The sequence below is a fragment of the Bactrocera dorsalis genome, chromosome 4, assembly GCF_023373825.1.
Source record: "Bactrocera dorsalis isolate Fly_Bdor chromosome 4, ASM2337382v1, whole genome shotgun sequence".
NCBI classification, from domain to species: Eukaryota; Metazoa; Arthropoda; class Insecta; order Diptera; family Tephritidae; genus Bactrocera; species Bactrocera dorsalis.
This window is the reverse complement of record NC_064306.1, coordinates 16,699,456-16,719,932: the sequence shown is the minus strand read 5'-3', so window position 1 is coordinate 16,719,932 and position 20,477 is coordinate 16,699,456. Positions and strand designations below refer to the sequence as shown.

Genomic DNA, 20,477 nt, shown 5'->3' with positions numbered 1-20,477 from the left:
TGTCTGCGTGTGAGTGGTCGTGCTTTTGTGTGACGAACTTAAACAAAATTTTTAATTAAAAAGACACTTTTTGACATCAAGCCAACCGATCAGTCTCATTACCCACTCTCGCATACGGCAGCTTTTCTCTCTACCTCGACCGCAATGTACGAAGGCTAATGGTTTTGGTCTTTTGTTGACCTGCTCGTTCCCACTTCCACACACACAGTCAGACACACTTGTTTGTATTAACCGAGAATTTATTCTCTTTTTACATTTTCTTGCCGCTCAATAATGTGGTCTTATTTTGTTGAATTGTGCTTTGATCGCCGCTGATTTACTTCCACATGTACAAATATATACATACATACGCATATGTATGAAAGTGCTCATGCATAACTTTGTTCCTTAGCTTAACGTTTTAAAGAATACTCATACATGATGCACACTTAAATTAAAACTAATGACAATTTTTTTTCTTTTGTTTTCAAATGCTGCACCTAAAAACTTTTAAGCTAAAAACTACATATAAAGTCTAAGTATTTAAGGGGGTAAGGAGGTGGTTTAGAATTTCGAAAAAAAATTGATTTTTTTTGCATAGTTTTATAATATAACCCTTCAAGATAATGTTCCTCAGAGGATTTTTCGAAATTCAAATTATTTTCCGAGTAACAGCTCATTTTGTGACGCGCCGACAAAACCGTTTCGCAGGTGGTGACAACTTTAAACTCGTTTTTCTCATAACTACTTTTCTAGAAACGGTGTGCATGATATCTCAAGTTCTACTCAACCGATTCACATTAAATTTTGCGCACTACGAAGAGATTTCGAAATAATTTTTTTTTATTTTTAAAAAATTCCGAACCGCAAAAAAACGGGAAATACGAAACTTTTTTTTTCAAACCTCCACCATTTCAAAAAAAAAAATTTTTTTTTCAAAAACGTTTCGTAGTGCGATAACTAAACTTTTATTCTTCACGGATTTCGCATAAATTTTCATTTTAGGTCACGGAAAGGATTTATATCCTGTATAGCAGGAAGAGCCATTCTTTCATCAGTATCTTCTTCGCCGACCTGCAGTTTTTTTAAATTTATTTTTTTTGTATTTTTAGAATATCAATAAAAAGCATGTAAAAAAATAAAATAGTCAAAATAATTTTTGATTTTTTTTTATTGCGTCAAAAAGAAAATACCTAAAATTCGGGCTTCTAAACTAGAATACCCCCTTAATAGACGAATACCTCAGTGCCGCTGATACTATTAAAGAATCGAAAGACAGTCAGTGTCCTTATAAGCTTAACTTCATAGCATAATTTCCATTAGTCTTTCCATTCGAAACTATTATCATTGCTCCTTTTTTGCCCTGAAAGGTTATATTAAGTTGCCCTTTAAAATAGCACCGTGACGAGTTGAGTCGATTTAGCCGTGCCCACCTGTTTGTATATACACGAACTAAACGCTCAGTTTTTGAGATATCGATCTGAATCTTGCACACGTCCTTTTCTCCAAAAGAAGGCGAAACTATTTGCTGTCCTACAAATTAAACGATACATACATGTCATTGTATGGAAAACTTGGCGAGATATACATGATATATACGAAAATTGTCTTAGATTATTCACCAACACAACAATACAATCTCTGAAGAAATTGTCCACACATTAACATATACATACGTAGTTGCGATACAAATTGACCGATCGAAATCAGGACATTGGTCTTTTTTATACCCTTTTTTGTTATGATGCAATTGTTAAAATGCATCAGTAAAGGGTACTATAGCTACGGTTATGACGAAATTAACGTTTTTTCTTGTTATTCGTTTTGGCTGCGACTGTGATTCTCTTCGGTTATATTCAGGGGTGTTGTGGTATCCAAGACAGAATTGCTTACCTGTCAGAGTTGCAAACCAATTCTGACTTTCAATGGTGTCACAGAAACTGCCTGGATTTACGGACATACGCAAAGCCAATATTCGAATCAGCTGTTTATTAATGTAACAAAACTTGCAAATGAATACATTTTGAAGCAATCCTATTAAAGTTTTTAATGAGTTCCGAATTAAAGAAATATTTTAAGAGATAACATTTATCGAATTAATAAAGACGAATTAAGATGTTAAATTATGTTTATTACGTTTTCTAAATCTAATATCTTTAAATATCCGGATTTTTTCCAAAAACTCAATAATTAAGACATTTCGTGTTTTATACTTATGTTTTCCCCTATAGAGATAAATATAAATTAATTCGAAATAGTAAAATAACTTGATTTCTTAATTTACACTTCAAATCTGTGAGCGCCTATCTTGCTTTGTTTTTGAAAGCAAAACCGATAAAATTGGTTTCTGTGACACCCAAAACCGATACAAATTCTGTTTCGAATATTAAACCAATAATATCTGAATTCATGACATCTACTTTATTTGATCGGTTTCAATTCTGATTCCGACAACTATCAGATTCCACAACACCACTGATTATTTTCATATTTTTTAAGATTTTAATTTTTTCACCTCAATCTTTTTTTTTAAGTTTATCCGTTCAGGTTCATTTTTCATTGACTATCCTTGAAATGTTAGTGCTGCTTCAGATCCTATCCCTATGTATACATGTATGTATGTATGTAAATTGGCATCGTGCTCAGCGTTAACGGGGATTGTCCAGCGGCTCTTGCTTTTATTCAATTTATCCATTAACACATATGAACATCCTCAAATACAATGCATTCACATATGCATATATGTATGTGTGTGCGGTTTTTGGTCGTAGGTATGTAAGTGTAAGCTGAAAAAATCATAGTGTCAAACCCTTTCGTATATACACTTGCTTACATACAAATATTTATACATACATATATAGAGGTAAATATCCATGTATATGCATATGTGTATATATAAAGTACCAATTAGCTCACTTTCCCTACTTTTAGCAGCACTGGTGAAAAAAGTATGACAAACTTTTATATATTTGTAAAAGGGAAGCAAAAAGTTCGCCCCATTCTGTATTTCCCCTATGCCTCTTGGTGGAGTTGCCGCCTAGAGGCAATACCGGAAACAGGGAATTTAAATTGCCTCTTTAAATAAAAAATAAATGCACAACTGAAGGTACCGCGGTAACAACGCGCGAAAAAACGCAAAATACTTTCAGGCGCATCATCCCCCTCAAAAAATATTGCGCATGCCAGCTGGCAAAACTGTTTTAATTAACAGATTCTACTTTAGCGCAACGACAGCAAAAAGATAAAATGCAGCAGCAAACAATCAAAAAGCGCGTCAAGTTTAATTGCTGTCGCCTGCAACATTTTGTCACACTCGCGCTGTTTCTAATACTGTTTGTATTGCAGCAAAACGCCGATGTACTGATTTTTTTTAATAACTGTTTTTGCCCTGACACTGGCACTAAGCAAAGTGGGATTCTCACTGTGGGCCGTTAGAATTTTTATCAATTTTGCACTTTATTTGCGTGCCTTGCTCGTTAAAAATGTATTCGTTGGCCCAAAAGGCTGCTCCCCTCTCTTCACGTTCCGCCTTACCTAACAAACGGCAGCATATTGCTGCATTTGGACGCCAAAATGCACAAACCTTAATCTGTATACATAAAAAAGTGCTTTTTTGTAAAATTATATTTTTTACCAGCGCATTACTTACATAATTATTCAGCGTTTTTTTGTTGTGTCACGACTCCCCCACAATTGAATTGCTATGTTTTTACACAATAATATTTTTTCGCTTGTATTGTGCAGCATTTGAGTTTTTTTATTGACGCTAATGAGTTTTAATATCAATTTGCGCAACAATCAGCGTTTTTATAATTCTAATTGGATATTTTTTTCAGAATAATAAATTTATTATTTCCGCTTAAATTTTCTGTGCTAATTATTTTTTTATTTTTATTGATTAGGTTTTTTGTAAGTGTGTTCTTAACTGCTGAAAATTGAAAACAATGCAAAATTTAATTTTCTCTGAAACTTAATTATATAATTTTTGCATTTACTGAATTTTTTACGGTAAATTAATTATTTTTAGTAATTGCAATAAAAGTATCAGCGCTTTTTGAAAAAATGGAATTAAAAATAATAAATTAAATTTTAATGAGAAATAAAATAATATATTTGAAATATTTTAGTGAAATGCAGCTTAGGCCAAACAATAGATTAATTACAAGTAGGACTTTTTATAAATAATATTAAAATGATATAAACAAAAGTTTATAATAATTGAAGCAAGTATCTTCAGAAGATGTCTTAAATGAAAATGTTTTCAATATATAATATTATAGCTTACACAAAAAATTTTAAATAAAATGCAAAATGTTTAATTATTCATCAATATTTTTTTTGTCGCCTTCAAAGTAATCCCAACCAGATGTAATAAACTTATGCCAATGATTTTTCTAGTCCTCGAAACACTTTTTGGTCACAATCGTACTCTGTTTGAAAAAAATGATTCGGCTTTATCGGGACGAGTCGAGCAAGAACGCGTTTCAACGATCTCTCGACCGTCTTTAAAGGCTTGTTGGCTTGTGTTTTTGCTAAAACTGAATTATCGCAAGGCTAACAATTCGTATTTCTAATATCCGCAACGATTTCGCACACGATATTTGGTTAGAAATACAGAATTTGTGACAAATTCTTGGTTTGATATTGTTATCCATCGTAAAAACTGCAACGCAAATTAAGTTCCTTCTGTAATCAAACTGGTTGACAGCTTGCGCACATATTTGGCATAGCAATTAAGGGCAGTCCTACCAACTTAGAAAAATAGATTTTTTAGAAATATTATTTACCCGGGAATTTAATTACAATTTCCGGGTGCTTTTTTTTTATCACAATGTATATAGTGATCAGCGTGATGAATTGAGTTGATTACATGCAGTAGTCCCTCAGTTTTTGAGATATCGATCTGAAATTTTGCACACATCTTTTTCTCCCCAAGAAGCTACTTATTTGTGGGAACTGCCGATATTATTACTACAAAATAAGTCGCCTACAAATTGCGATCACTAAGAAAGCTCTTGTATGGAAAACGTTTATTTTTGTAAAGATATCTACGAAATTTGTCATGAATTATTGTTGAAGGCAGCGCCACATCAATTTGAAGAAAATTTTCAGATCGGACCACTGTAGCATATAACTGCCATACAAACTGAACGATAAAAATCAGTTTCTTGTATGTATAATTTTTTATGCAGGGTAATTTAAGTTCGGTGCAACCGAAGCTCACCTTTTTTCTTCTTTTCATTCAACTGCACATTAATCCCCCGTTAACGGATACAATTTTTATGATGCCATAATTTATGCAAATATTATGTTCCGTATGCTGCTTCATTGGCCTTTTATGCACATTGTGGTGCGGTAATGAGTATTCATTATATTGAAGCATTGTGTAAAGAGTACAAGATCAAATATTTTTCGTTGATTCAGGTTGATTTAACTCTTAATTCAAGCTTATTTGAACAACTGACTAATATCTGATCCCTTCACCTTCGCTAGGGTCGTATTATTCAAATTATATGATTTTTTTCATACTATTTTTCACAACTAATTATTTTCACAGCGCAAATAAGTATTTAATTAATTTCAAATATTATTGCAATATTCATGGCGTACTCTCTTGATCGCAAACGTACTACCCTTTTTAAGCTGCTAATTTTAATTACAAGGTTTTGTATCACACTCGAGTTTTTGTTTTATTACTTTGTTTGTATTATTCCATTTGTAAGTGACTTTTTCTACATATTTTTCATATTTTATTTAACTTGTGCTAAATTAAGTTTAATTACACTTTTTGTTAATTACTTAAATTGTTAATTAAATTCGTACATTGCCCTTTTTTAGATCTTTGCTTAGCATTTATTATAGTCTTATAAATAATTGCAACAACCAATTTCGTTGCTACTTTTAGACAGCAGATATTTGCATTATGAAATATTTTTCCCGAATCTTTGTATACACGTTGATATTAATCCATAGGGACCTCTGCCGATTTTTCACGCTTACTCTCACCTCCGCTATTCCCATTACCGTTTTCCCGTTTGCTCGTGGCCTCTGCCGCGGCTGCGGCCTCCTCTTCGGCATGACACATCTTCCGGTGTTTGTGGACGAAATAATAGCTGGGAAATTTGCTGCCACATGTCTTACATGGGTAGTATTGCACATTCATGTCCAGCGGACGCACTTCGCGGCGTAGCAACTCGCATGCGCCTTGTTTATTTGTTGCAATCCGTACTGGAATACCAGCACCACCAGTTAAATCGTAACCAGCACCAGCACATGGTGTAGACTTAGCTGATGGTGTTGCTTTGTCATCGGTATCTGTTGCTGCTCCGAGATTGGTGGCAGCTGCAGCGGCTGCCGCACAATTGAGACTGAGCGGATTGAGATGACGCTTCGCGTGCTTCTGGTAGCAATATTGTGATTTAAACGTGTGTTTACAATAGACACAGACATAAATCTCGTTGTTAGCGTTCTTATTGTGCTTCCCATTGCCAGTACCAGCAACACCAACACTCGCAATATTTCCAGCACCGCCGCTGGATTCACTATTTTCGGATTCTTCATTGGCTGTGGCGAGTTGTCTGTGCTGACTGATCGCTTTTGCCATTTGTTGGTGAAAGGAAAGAGAAACGCTTTGTTGAGTTCGCTCTGGCATTACCGCATAGTCCTCCGGCTTGTGACCGTATGCTGTGTTGAGTATGCGTCTGAAACGCACTGGTCCATCACAGCTCGCGACATCAATGATTACTTTCGAGCTTTCGTTGTTATCAAGTTGAGAAGCGGGTATGGGAGCGTTGGCAACTTGTAGACCAGACACGCGGGAGCCTCCTGATTTGTGATATGTACGTGTTTGCTTGCGTCGATCACGTTTGCTTGTGTTGTTTGCGGTTATTCCATCGTTAACCGATGCAGTTGATTTGTTACGCGCTATTTCTTTGTCGCGTTCGGTACGCGCTTTAGCTAGCGTAACTGGCGCTTCAGCAACTGTTAAGATAATTTCATGCTCCACTTTGCTGTCGCTAGACTCGTGCTTTCTGTCGGCAGTGTCTTTATCGCGCTGAGAAGAGTGCGAAGTCACTGAAATGGCGCAGTCCAGTTCACCGTCTGCATCAGACTCTGTGTTGTTGTCGATGAAGACTTCAACGTCTTCGTCATCGTCGTCAACATCCGCTTGTTGCATAGGCGATGTATGGTCAATGTCAATTTCTATGCTGCTAGGTGGACGCAGTATACCACAACGGTTGCGTACAGCCATTGCGGGAGAGTTGTCGTATACCTGTGGTAATTGCTTAAAGTTTTGGCTGTTATTGGATGCTATGGCAGTTTGTGACTGTTGCAGCTGATGTGTCGCGACGAGGGGTACGAAACCAAAATTCGGGAGAGTAGCCTTACTGGGTATGGGGCGTATGACCTTCGAACTTGAGTTTGCACCACCTGATAAGTGGGCGGCCAAAGGATTGCTCGCTAAATAGCCTTCGGACTGAGCTCGTGCTAAAAAGGAACTATAAAATAAAAAAATATATATTGCATTAAACACTAAATTTATTAACTGGTAGCTTTTTCCGCATGATTCCGCATTTCCATCGTTGCACTACTTACCGACAAATTTCTAATGCACGTGGCATATGAAGTACATGTGTGGCCAGAAGCACACCAAATATATTTTCCACACTCAAATCTAAGTATCCGGTATACATATAGGTGAGCAATGGGCCGAATTGCTCTGCGGTTACATTGCCCAAATATAAAACTAACTCATTGCCCGCGCCAACAATGGCCGCATTCTCATCCAGACGAATTGCAGAGCGCAAATAACCGCTGTGCATGCCCAACACTATACTGTGTGCTACAAAGCGTACACTGGTAGGACCGGCTGGACCTACTTCGAGCACTACATCAGGCGGCGTGGACATAATGCTAGACGCCACAGATCCAGCAGCCGCAGCGACAGTACCAATCGGTAGCATAACTGGCTCTGCATTTACCGAAACTGTATTGCCATTACTAATGTTGCTGCTAGCCGTTGGTGTGCCGCCGTTACCAGTGCCGATATTTGAGCCAGTCGTTCCCGTTAACCAATTAGTGAACATATTATCAACACGCACACGTAATCCCTTTGTGTGTCGTGGAGAAATATGTGTGCAGAAAAAATATATTTAAAATATGCTTTTTAATCCTTCAGTGCTTATAATGTTATTTATGTAAATTTTAATTGAGCAATTAGTTGAAGTTAAATTGTCTCTTCTGTCTCTATTACTCTAGTACCTCACGCGTTCGAAATTTCTTTTAAACTGATTTATGACCGTAATTGCGCGCGCGTATTTATAGCCCATCGAGTGAAGCATACATTCAGGCGTACAAAGAAGCTTCCTGCCCATATGGCGGGCTGTTTGACCGGCAGTGTAGTTGATCATCATCATGCATGCAGTCGTTCAGCTGTTGGTCGGTCTGTCGGTAGTCATTCGTGCAGTCTTTCGTCCTTTTGTGTTGTGTGCTTTATGTGTGTGTGTTTTATGTATGTGTGTTTGTGTAGCAGTGCCAGTACGCATATTTTACTGTTATAATTGGTGTCTCTTTTGGTTTTCACAATGCTAAAGGACGACAGCACACAAACACATTTACGTAGATATGTATAAGCACACGACTTTTACTCACAAACCTTCTGCTCAGCAGCCACGACTCATTTCATTCCCAAAAGTATATATTTGCGCGAATGCAGATTTCAATATTTTCGACCAATTTGTGGGATTAACTGCAGTCTATCGCTAAAGATATATGTACACACAAGTGCGGCAATGTGCCTGCGGGTGAGCAATGTTTCTTCTATGTAAACAGAGAGCCGTTGCCGAATGAGTGGCATTGGAAAGCGTCTGTTGAGTGATTCCAAGCTGAGTTTATGAGAGAATATTTGACTATAGGGTGGTCGGAATCGGTCGGTTATTTTATGTTTAAATGTTTCCTTCTTAATGTTAAGGACTAATATTGTATAAATCTATTACCTGAATGTATAGAAACTTTAGAATTCAAAACCGTATTAGTTGTAAGAGAAGCCGTAATGGTTCTTGGAAAAGTACCGTCGACAAATGAAAATAGAGAAAGTGTCAGTTTGAATGAAACAGTAAAAGTGAAACTACAATTACTTACAAGTTTTTTTTAAATAATTTTCACTGAAATATGTGCAAATTAATTTATTATAAATTATTTAGAGAGTTTACTTTGACGCTGAGTCGAATTTTTGAATAATATTAAACCTTCCACATAACAGTGACATATATATTTGAATGATATTGAATATTAAAGATAAAAATTACTTAAAGGATAATTTTTTAGGCTAGGTTATTGAACCTTAAAAACATTTATTGAAATTGATTTTTAAATTTTTGCTAACACAAAACAAGCTTTTTTCATCTTTGACTTTATTGTGATTAATTCTTTAGAATTCGTGAATAGCCAACCATTTTTTGTTACCCACGCTTTTGCGCCTAAATATACTCTTCTCTCTCTGTTTATTTTAAGTGTGCTCATTTTTTGCTATAGCTTAAGGCTGAGCATGTGCACTGAGCTCTCACTGCATCCACCACCATTTAGTTTGGATGCTTTCTCCCCGCTCGAGTGCGGACTACGTACGTAGAGTTAGTTTGTTTACTTTTAATTGCTTTAAATAACTGCATCACTTTAATCCAATTTGCATATAATCATGCAACTGCAATCTGTGATGTGACGATTTGTCAATTTCTACCCCAACCTATCCCATACATTACTAGCGCAGCTTACTCTTTTGCTGTATATCGTCGTATATACAAATATAAGGTTGTGTGCATACACCTTATTTTTGTCTGAACTTCTGCAACGCATACTTTTCGGCTCTTGTCAACAATGATTTTTATGCTCCCTTGTTGCCCTCTGTTGTGTTGTGTCGTGCTTTCATTTGGCCAATTAGCGTGAGCGCGCAATTTTTTTCGTGGCGTACGTTAAACGCCGTGGGTCAAGCAACATACATAGATTTTTGCTGCCCCGGCGCTTGTTTCTTAGTGCTATGGCTAGGATATGCTTTTCAATTGCCTTAATTGAATTGTTGCGCGCAATCGAAAATCGCTTATCGAGCCAAGCTGCAAATGTGCTTGTATGTTTATCGGTGTCAATGTCTAAAACGGCTTATTGAAGTAGTTTGATGGCACGATACCAGGCTTGCATGGTTTGTGTGGTTGGATTTGATGTAAATTTATTTTTTTGTTTTCGCTTATGCTCGTGTGTGTGTGGGTATATGCTTATGCATTTTCGTTTGCGACTAACGCAACCTTTGTGGGGTCCTTGCGGAACTTACTATTTCTTTTTCAAAATAAATCCAGTTCTATTACTTATGTATGAATGTATGTGTGTGCATTTTTTCATGCTTCCTATTTACCTTCGTTCCTTGTTGTGTTTACAAGTGATTTGTATCAATTTGAGTTGATTAATTACCGTTTGCTGTGGCCTGAGGTTTGGTTTGTTTGTATTGCTTGACAGAATGTGAGCAAATTTCTTCTTTTCAACGGTTGGTTTACGTTTTATTTGTTGGTTTCAGTGAGTTTAAAAACTGTCATATGTACATATCCTTGATATTTTGTAAATTAGTCTTTTACCTGCCCATTTGACAGCTCAAATAGTCTTATCTGGTTTGGTTATCTACATGTGTATAAATATTATGGGTTTTATTCAACTAATTTAACATTAGCATGACCAAAACTGCTTGTGTTTGTTGTCTGCTCCGTTCAACCTAAAATTCGATTCAAATAATTGGAAAAAAACATGTCGTTCAAACTTAAATAGCCCGTACAGGGGTTTTTTTTATAAATATTTTTAAGGCCTGCTTAAGGGATCAGTAAGGTAATCTTTTTTTAAAAAATTTTATTTTGCATTTTCTCTTCCCTACACCCTTATAATTAATGTAGAAACCCACTTTACCATTCGAAGATTTCGAAAAAGCCCAAAAATAATAATACCGCTCGACGTTCGGAGCGCTCGGAGTGCATACCTCAAACTTTAAACGCGGACATGATTCCGGTCGAACTACTCAACCGATTTGCATATTTTTTTTTAATGTTCACAAAACTGCTGACTATCGTCTCTATTATTTTTATAATTTATTGACAATGTTATGACAAAATTTATGTAAACAAATATGGGGAAAATTAAAAAACAAAAAACGTTCATTACGGTTTTATTTATCAACATTTTTTCGTGATTCTATTAGGGACGATACTCATGATATGTGGGAAAAGTTCTATTGTAGAATAAAAATTTCTATGAAGAAAGTATCAAAAAACAGGCCAGATCACCCTACTGACCCCTTAATCAATTATGAAAATCTTATATTAAAAACTTGTTTTTTTGAAAAACTCTAAAAATTGTGTTATTAAGACATGTCTCAGATAAAGACCTGCCTTGTCTTAAGTAAAATAACGATTGATTAGTAAACCATATGAATAAATCAACATTTAACTTTATGTATTTAAATTAACATTTATTAAATGTTTGAATTTGAATTCTTGTTTCCTATTGTACACAGTTTTTTTTTATTGTTTTTTATTAAAAATTTAGCAACAAATAAAAAATCTGCAATATAATTTTGTCTTCATACTCTGCTCCACTGTTGTCTGCTGTCAGTTTTAATGGCTTTTCGCTGTCAATCGGGTTTAATTAAATCGATTATGAATAATATTCAATCAAAACTGTCCCGTGTATTTCGCAAAGTCAGCAGAAAATGCAACCAAAATGCCAAAGCATACATTTAAGCGCAGACTTTATTGGTATAAAACGAGCGAATTAATATGTCTTCTGAACATGTGTTCATGTGTGACCTGATTATTCGCAGTTATATAGTATGTAATGTTAGGGAAATACGGTTAATAATATTCAAATGACGAAAAACCTCAAAATTCCATTAACATGTTGCACAAACAACACCGTATACATGTATGTATATGTACACAATTGTGTGAGTAAATGTATAGGATAATAATCCTTATGTGCGAAAGTGTTTTGTTGTTTCATATTGCTGCATTCATTAATTTTTTCGTTTGGCTGCCCCACTTTCCCCCCGTTTTGGGCATTTGTGTATTATCACAAATTCTTCGTCCTGTGCGCCAGACTGCGGGACCAGCATTTCTGTTATTGTTTTTATTTATTTAATTTAATTTCAATCATGTGTGAAAATTAATTAAAATGGCCAATATTCGTAAATTATATATTGAACAGAAGTTTTAATATTTTACAATTGCCATGCGCGGTCGTTAGTGTTCGGCCTGTCGGTTGTTTGCTTGGCTGCTTGGTTAATTGAAGCAATCAGTGGAGTTAACTGCGCTACTGTGCTCAGCCTTGGCGGCTCTCAGCGTCCGCTTACCGCCCCATCACTCAAGTGAATTATTGCGCGGGCACCGCTCTACATAACGGCAACACTGGTGCTTTTAATAAATAATAAGCTCGCATACAAAATGCAAAAATATCGCTCATAGCGAAACAACCCGTGAGTTTTCGGGTAGGTGACCAAGAGCAAGGCTGTAGCGAAGTGCCAGTTGCAGCAAGAAGTGGCAGGAAGTAGTCGGATTGAGGTTGAGTGAATTCTGTGAAAAATGTGATTGCAGTTGCAACATCCGGCAACGTCGGTTCGCTCCTCTTACTGTAGCAACTTTAACGTGTTGTTGGTTTGTGGCATACGAGGTCATTCTTTTTGGGTGACATTTTTTAACTTTCAAAGACAAATATTGGTCTGACCCAAGCGGTTGCAGGGGTTTTCATGAAACTTGCAAAACAATTATTCATGAATAAAAAAGTTTATAAAGTTTTTATATGGTGTAATATAAGTTATACTTAATCATACATTTTTACACTCTTTCAATAAATTTTTACACTTTTTGAATAAGTTTTTTGTTGGAGTACATAAAAAAATTAATTTACTCCATTACAATTCTGAGCGCTATGTTTTCCGATCGATATAACTTTATGAGTCTATATGAATCCCCTAATATTAAACTAGTAGTACCCACGCAATGAATCTCTTCATTACATTAAAAAAAATAGTTTTATAAAATGGCTACATATATGAAAAAAATGTAGAAATATTGAAATATTTTTCTACAACAAAAGTTAAAATATATTCCAACAGAGTATTATACCATAATATTTTTGTATATATTTTTACGTCCGCTGCAAAAATATCTAAATTACGGCATTTGACACTCGCGAACAAGATACATATGTACAAGGTGCGTTCCAAAGTAAACAGGACTTTTTGAATCTAGCGCCCCCTGGTGGCGCCATCTATATGTCGACTGGTGCGTTAGAATTTGCTATCTTGTGAGAATTTTATGACATTTCATCGTTTGGAAGTGAAGTTATTGCATTTTAAATGTCAGTATGTTGTTGTTACGAAAGGTATGTGCACGGTTTGTTCCGCACAAATTGACTGACGACCAAAAATTGCTCGGAATCCAACATTCGAAGGACATCATTAAATTGGTCAAAAAGAACAATAACTTCTTTTACATTATTGTAACAGGAGACGAAACGTGGTGTTATCAATATGATCCCGAAATGAAACGCCAGAGTGCTGAACGGAAGGCACCGGACGAGCCGAAACCCAAAAAATCGCGCATGGAGAAGTAAAAAGTGAAGACAATGCTGATTTGTTTTTATGATTCCAAGGGTATTGTCCATAAAGGCTAAACGTTAATGCGGTATTTTACCTTGGAGTTTTGAAGCGTTTGGTTGGTTTAAGAAGTCACATGAGAGTCGCCTTGTCTGAAATATGGTATCGAACGGCGCGGAGAAGTCCTTCCCGAGCGAAGCTTTTGATGTTACTCAACGTTTACTCACAGTTTACACAGCCGTATTCGTTTTGCGGGGATATCAAATTCAGCCATCGCGGCATAAAGGCAGCTCCTTTTCGTGCTGTCAAAAGCAGCTTTTAAATCGACGAAATGGTGGTGAGTGTCGATTCTCTTTTCACGGGTCTTTTCCAATATTTGGCGCATGGTGAATATCTGGTCAGTTGTTGATTTGCCAGGTCTAAAGCCATACTGATAATCCCACGGTAGTTGGCGCAGATTGTGGGGTCTCCCTTTTTGTGGATTGGGCAGGGCACACTTAAATTCCAATCGTTGGGCATGCTTTCGTCCGACCATATTTTACAAAGAAGCTAATGCATGCTCAGTATCAGTTCTTCGCTGCCGTGTTCGAATAGCTCGGCCCGCAATCCATCGGACGGGTAATTGCTATTCGAACTTCTTCATGGTCGGGCAGTGGAACGTTTGCTCCATAGTCATCGATTGGGGAATCGGGTTCGCCTTCTCCTAACGTTATGTTTTCACTGCCATTCAGCGGGCTGGAGAAGTGTTCCCTCCATAATTGCTAATGTTCGTTTTTTGCTGCAGAGAGGAAGGTGCGAATCTTGGCTGCGACAAGATAGTGGTCCTAGTCGATGTTAGGACCTCGAAGCGTACGCACGTCTAAACGTTTTCGTCGTTTATTACAACATGATCGATCTGGTTGGTGGCCTTACGATCGGGAGACAGCGAGGTAGCTTGATATATTTTCTTATGCTGAAAGCTAGTACTACAGATAACCATATTTCGAGCCCCGGCGAAGTCGATTTGGGGATGTTTCCTCGTGGGGGCTGAATTCACAGACTGTTGCGCCAAAGATACTTTCCTTACTCATCCAGGCGTTAAAGTCGCCAAACACGATTTTGAGTGTGGCAAGGGTAGCTCTCCAAGGTGCGCTCCAAGCGCTCATAGAAGGCATCTTTGGTCACATCGTCCTTCTCTTCCGTCGGGGCGTGGGCGCAAATCAACGAAATGTTGAAGAACCTCGCTTTGATGCGGATTGTGGCAAGACGTTCATCCACCGGTTCTCGGCGACGGAGTCTCTCTTCCACCACGAATCCCACACCAAACATGCGCTCTTTTATATGACCACTGATCAGAGAACATTCCTCACTTGCGTGAACTTCTACACATGACTCCATCCTATCATAGCTATTTATTATACACTGAAGAGGGTATATTAAGTTTGCCAGGAAGTTTGTAACACCCAGAAGAAAACGTAACCGATCCTATAAAACATATATATTGTATTATATATAGTATATAAGTGATGCATGACAAGCTGAGTCGATTTAATTATGTCTGTTTGTATTTATTTATGCTCCTCAGTTGTTAAGATAGCGACATGAAGTTTTCCGAATGTTCGTTTTTCTTCAAGAAGCTGAAGTAGATCATTTGTTGGAACCGTCGATATCGCACCACCACAGCATATACATAGCTGCCATACAACTAAACTATCAAAATTAAGTTCTTTTATAAAAGATTTTTTACTTGAAAAGATATCTTCAAAAAATTCGGCATGAGTTATTATACAAACTAATTCAAGTGTTTGAATCTTTAGTATTTGTGAGGGGTATCATAGCTTCGGTGCAAGGAAGTTAATGTTTTTTCTTGTATATTTTTTACTTAACTCACACACTCATAAGGTGCATAATGTGTTATGTAATATTATATAACAGACTGCGTTCAAATTTTCATGACGATTTCCAAATATTGTCCACTTTATTAATAATTGCTGAAATATTTTGCATTTTTTATGACTCCTCTGTCAGTCCTAATATAAAAACACCAATATATTCGTACAAACCTTACGTATTAACGACATTAAATACAACAAACCATACACACATGTTCTGCAAAGCAATGCAACACAGAATTGGTTCATCCCATTGGATTTAAATGTTTGCACTATCCACTGACAATAAAAACCCTGCACTTCATTTTCCAAAAGGCTAAACAAGCACGGTAACAGGCTTCTGCTTCATGCTGGGGGCATAGCATACGTTTTCGGTTAAAGTGCAAATTGTTGTACATTGGAGAGAGGTTCGCAGTCAGTCATGTATATGAGAACATGTATACAAAGTATTGAATGTGAATGTGTTGCTAGATGCTACTGGTGGATCAATCTAGCTGAAAAATTATTTATCTGGTTTATGTAATATGTATCTATGTATATGTATTGTCACTAGTGTTTGTAACTTTATATTGTTGCGTCGCTGAGGTGAAAGCTTTTATGACAATTAAAATATAATTGACGGTTAACATTAATAACCAATGTGGTTTGTTGCCAACATGTCTGTGTGTTATTTTGTGTATATGTATTCCAAATAAACTGTTCTTACGGTACTACAATACAATCATATATTAAAAAAAAAAACAAATAAATCCCGCTAATACTGGGTGTTGAGTGAGCTTTTGCCCATATTTGATTGCCAAAATAAGTGATTAATTTTTCACCTGCCTCCAAGTTGGTCGGTTATACAATAAATGCATCCTGACGAATTCTAAAAACAGTATAATAAAGTAAATATTTTTAAACATTTTATATGCCAATGTTGACAAGAAGTATGAACTCAAAACTAAACAGGACAAATGATTTTTTCGCCAAAATCAATTTGTTTTATCTAAAATAGTTTTCCTCTGCTTCAATACAGCTTTTTGCATGGTTCAAAAGCATGTCGAATGAGTGTTTTAGCTCGTTGGCCGGTATGGCCGCCAGTATGCCGGTGCAAGCCTTTTGAATGGCTTCTACGTCTGCATAACTCTTTCCTTTCATGCGCAAATGCATTTTTCCAGAAAGGAAGAAGTCGCACGGTGCCATATCCAGTGAATACGGGGTGTTAATGGTTAAAATGTGATTTTTTGTCAAATAATCGGTCACAAGCGTCGGTCGATGGGACGGCGCATTATCGTGCAACAAACGCCAACTTTCATTTTTGCGATATTCGGGCCGAACACGTCGAGTACGGCGTACCAAACGCTTCAAAACTCCAAGGTGAAATACCGCATTAACGTTTTGGCCGGATGGAACAAATTTTTTGTGGACCATACCCTTGGAATCATAAAAACAAATCAGCATGTCTTCACTTTTGACTTCTCCATGCGCGATTTTTTGGGTTTCGGCTCGTCCGGTGCCTTCCGTTCAGCAACCTGGCGTTTCGTTTCGGGATCATATTGAAAACACCACGTTTCGTTCCCTGTTACAATATTGTAAAGGAAGTTTTTGTTCTTTTTGACCAATTTAATGATGTCCTTCGAATGTTGGATTCCAAGCAATTTTTGGCCGTCAGTCAATTTGTGCGGAACAAACCGTGCGCACACCTTTCGTGATTTTTGATGAATTCACGCACAGTTTCGATGGAATTTCCGGTGATCACGGATTTTGAATCGTGTACTCTGCTACGAGGTAGGCAATCATCACCATAAACTTGTTTCATCAATTGAAACGTTTCGGTAAAAGTTTTATCAAATTTAAAACAAAATTAATGTTGGCTCTTTGTTCGAAGCTCAATTTCGCACCGATAACACAAACATACCGACACTTAAAACGCAATAACTTCACTTCCAATCTATGAAATGTCATGAACCAGTCCAGAACCAGACATACTGTGCCCAAAAAATAAGGTGACATTGTATTTATTTTGAAAATTCTTTATTTATTCTTCCAAATCAACTTCATCCCCTTCAAAGTAATCCCCTCCCGATGCAATGCACTTATGCCGAGGGACTTTCCAATCTTCGAAACACTGGTTGTAGTCACTTTCCGGGATGGCCTTCAGTTCCGTCTTCGCTGCGGCTTGAATCTCCTCTATCGTACAAAAACGGTGTCCCGGAGCGGTCTTTTGAACTTGGTGAACAGCCAGAAGTCGCACGACGCCAGATAAATTGAATACGGTGGTTGCGGAACGATATGGGTTGAGTTTTTGGCGAAATGATCACGAATTACGAGGGCAGTATGGGATGGTGCACCAACAAATTTCGACATCGTGTAAAAGCCAAGAATTGTCTTTCCACATTCGTTACGCAAACGACGCATAACGTTCTAAATAATATTCCTTGTTGACTGTTTGACCGGTAGGAAGGAATTCATAATGCACAACACCACGATAATCGAAGAAAACAGTCAACATGACCTTGATTTTGAGCGACTTTTTGGCGCGATTTTTTTGGTCGGGGTCATAAGCATAGATTCAAGTCTCATCGCCAGTTATAATGCGTTTCATGATACCCTGGTAGTCGGAAAGCATCGTTTCACACACTTCAACGCGACGCCTTTTTTCCGAAAAATTCAATGTTTTCGGTACCAGTTGAGATTTGACACGTTAGAGGCCCAAAACATCCTTCAAAATGGTATTGGCTGAGCCTTTCGATATGCCAACTTCATCAGCAAGGTCTCTAATTGTTAATCGACGGTTTTTCAACGCCAAATCTTTGATTTGTTAAACGTGAGCTTCGTCGGTTAAGGTTGATGGTCGCCCTGGACGCTCTTCGTCTTCGACACGTTCACGGCCGACTTGGAACTCACTATACCACTTGAAAAAATTTTTTTTAGACATAGCCTCATCACCAAAGGCTTTCTGCACCATCCTCAATGTATCCGCAGCAGAAAATTTTTTCCGTAAACAAAATTTAATGCAAATTCTTTGCTCAACAAATTTCGACATCGCAAAAAACGAAAAACTCACTTTTAGCAGCTCGGAAAACGACACGTATCTCAAACATTAATGAATATTTTGACATGAAATTTGACATAAATGTGACTGACAGTACTACCAATTAAACAAAAATAATAATTTTTCAAATTCTTTGATGCGCGCAGTTTAAATTCAAATGTCACCTTATATTTTTGGCACTCAGCTTCTTTTCGTGCTGTCAAAAGCAGCCTTGAAATCCACGAAGAGGTGGTGCGTGTCAATTTTCTTTAACGGGTCTTTTCCAAGATTTGGCGCATGGTGAATATCTGGTCAGATTTAAAAAACTATCTCAAATACCGGGTTGAAAACAAAAGATATTTTTAACACAAATACGTTATTAAAATTAAGAAAATGTTAATCCCAAGCATAAACTAAAGTTTAAAAACGAAATTGTTCGCGCTTGCGTACTACTATTTTAAATAGAGCTTGCACTGAGCCATCATCTTCAATGCTCTAGAACACTGGATCAGTTTTTAATTTTTTAACCGAACATCTTAGATTCTCAACGACGGAGTTAAAAAATGAAAATGGAAATTTTAATCCATGAAAATAAAAATTTAATTTTTGATCCAGATATTGGGATAAAAAATTATATTTTCATTAATCCCTACAATTTTGAATTAAAAATTCGCAACCCTGCATATATACATATATATAAGAAAAGTCAACCTACTTACCAATATGTTTTATTTGTTTACTGTTTTTTTTTATAAAGGTCTGTAAAAAACTTAAAACAAAAAAAATGCCTAAAATATCATCCATTTAGGTTACTCAAAAATTCTATTTGCGCTGTGAAAATCAGCACAATTTCATCTAAACTCCCATCATCTCTGACATCATCAAAGTGTTACTCACTGCCACGTTAAAGTATTGTGTTTCTCCCGTTTTTTGCGGGCACTCAGCTGCTCGTACTATAAACAATCCAATTTGTTCATGCCTCGGTAAATACATACCCATATACGAACATATTTATGGTGTTTTTAACACATAGGCATTAGTTTTGCATTCATACTTATATTTTTGCTTATATGTTGTACAAAGGTTTTACATTCGGTAAGGCACATCATCCTATTCGTGGCATTAATTTGTTTATTGCTTTTTAAGTTGATTGGATAGCTAAAGCTAAAACAATGGTTTGAGGCAAATGCCAGCTTTTGCTATTGGAACCAAAATTTACACTTCGGCATGTGTCGTCAAATCCTTGCTAACAATACAGGGAATTACCGCTAATCGCATGACCAAACATTCTCGCATGCAAACACACATACACATTGCTAAAATTTACAATAGCATATTCTGCTTTCCTATGCTGTTTGTTTCGCAAAATTTGGCGGAAAGTCAAAAATTTATTCACTCGCATAGAACTTCATTGACCGCGAGCAGGTGGTATAGCAGCCAGAGAGAGTATCCATAACAACATACCAATGTTTGTATGTGCGAGATTCGATTGTTTGTTCGGCTGGCGTGTGGTTTATGAAATTTTTAGCAAAATTGAAATTACGCTAATTGTTTGCCGCACTGACACCCACATAGACATATGTAAGCAGACATTATAATTCATACAACAACATCTAACCATAAAGAAGGAGTTAGACCCTTTACATGGTATGCTGTGAATGCTACCAAGCTAATACAATGCTGGTGCTACGAGTATGTGCAACAATATCACTTTTGACAACTTGCGCACACCTTCTCCCAATCTACTAAGCATTGTGACAAACAAGACTTGGTGCTATTGCATTGTCGGATTTCTGGTTCCATTACGCTGCTTATTTGTGTGCATGTCTGTTTGCATGCGAGCGCTGTAAGTTTTGCGCGGAAAAGTGCACTAATTAATAAAGTTTGCACATGCACATGTTACGTGCAACGTCATACATATGTACGTACGTGTGTATTTCTCTATTCAGCAGCAACGTTTTCCCGCCAAGCTTGCTACGCGTGTGAA

At 36.9% G+C, this 20,477-nt stretch overlaps 2 protein-coding genes across 4 annotated transcripts in view; one reads left to right on the top strand and one right to left on the bottom strand.

The window, feature by feature from the left end:
* Positions 1-20,477, top strand: part of LOC105222178 (uncharacterized) — a 68,745-nt gene that overhangs the window by 24,734 nt on the left and 23,534 nt on the right. The gene's annotated exons all lie outside the window — the stretch shown is intronic.
* Positions 5,748-8,066, bottom strand: LOC105222177 (uncharacterized). The gene is made up of 2 exons (XM_011199387.4): positions 7,576-8,066; positions 5,748-7,478 (listed from the first exon to the last, which is right to left on the bottom strand). The coding sequence occupies exons 1-2, from the start codon at positions 8,064-8,066 to the stop codon at positions 5,942-5,944; spliced, it is 2,028 nt and encodes a 675-aa protein (XP_011197689.3). The 3' UTR covers positions 5,748-5,941.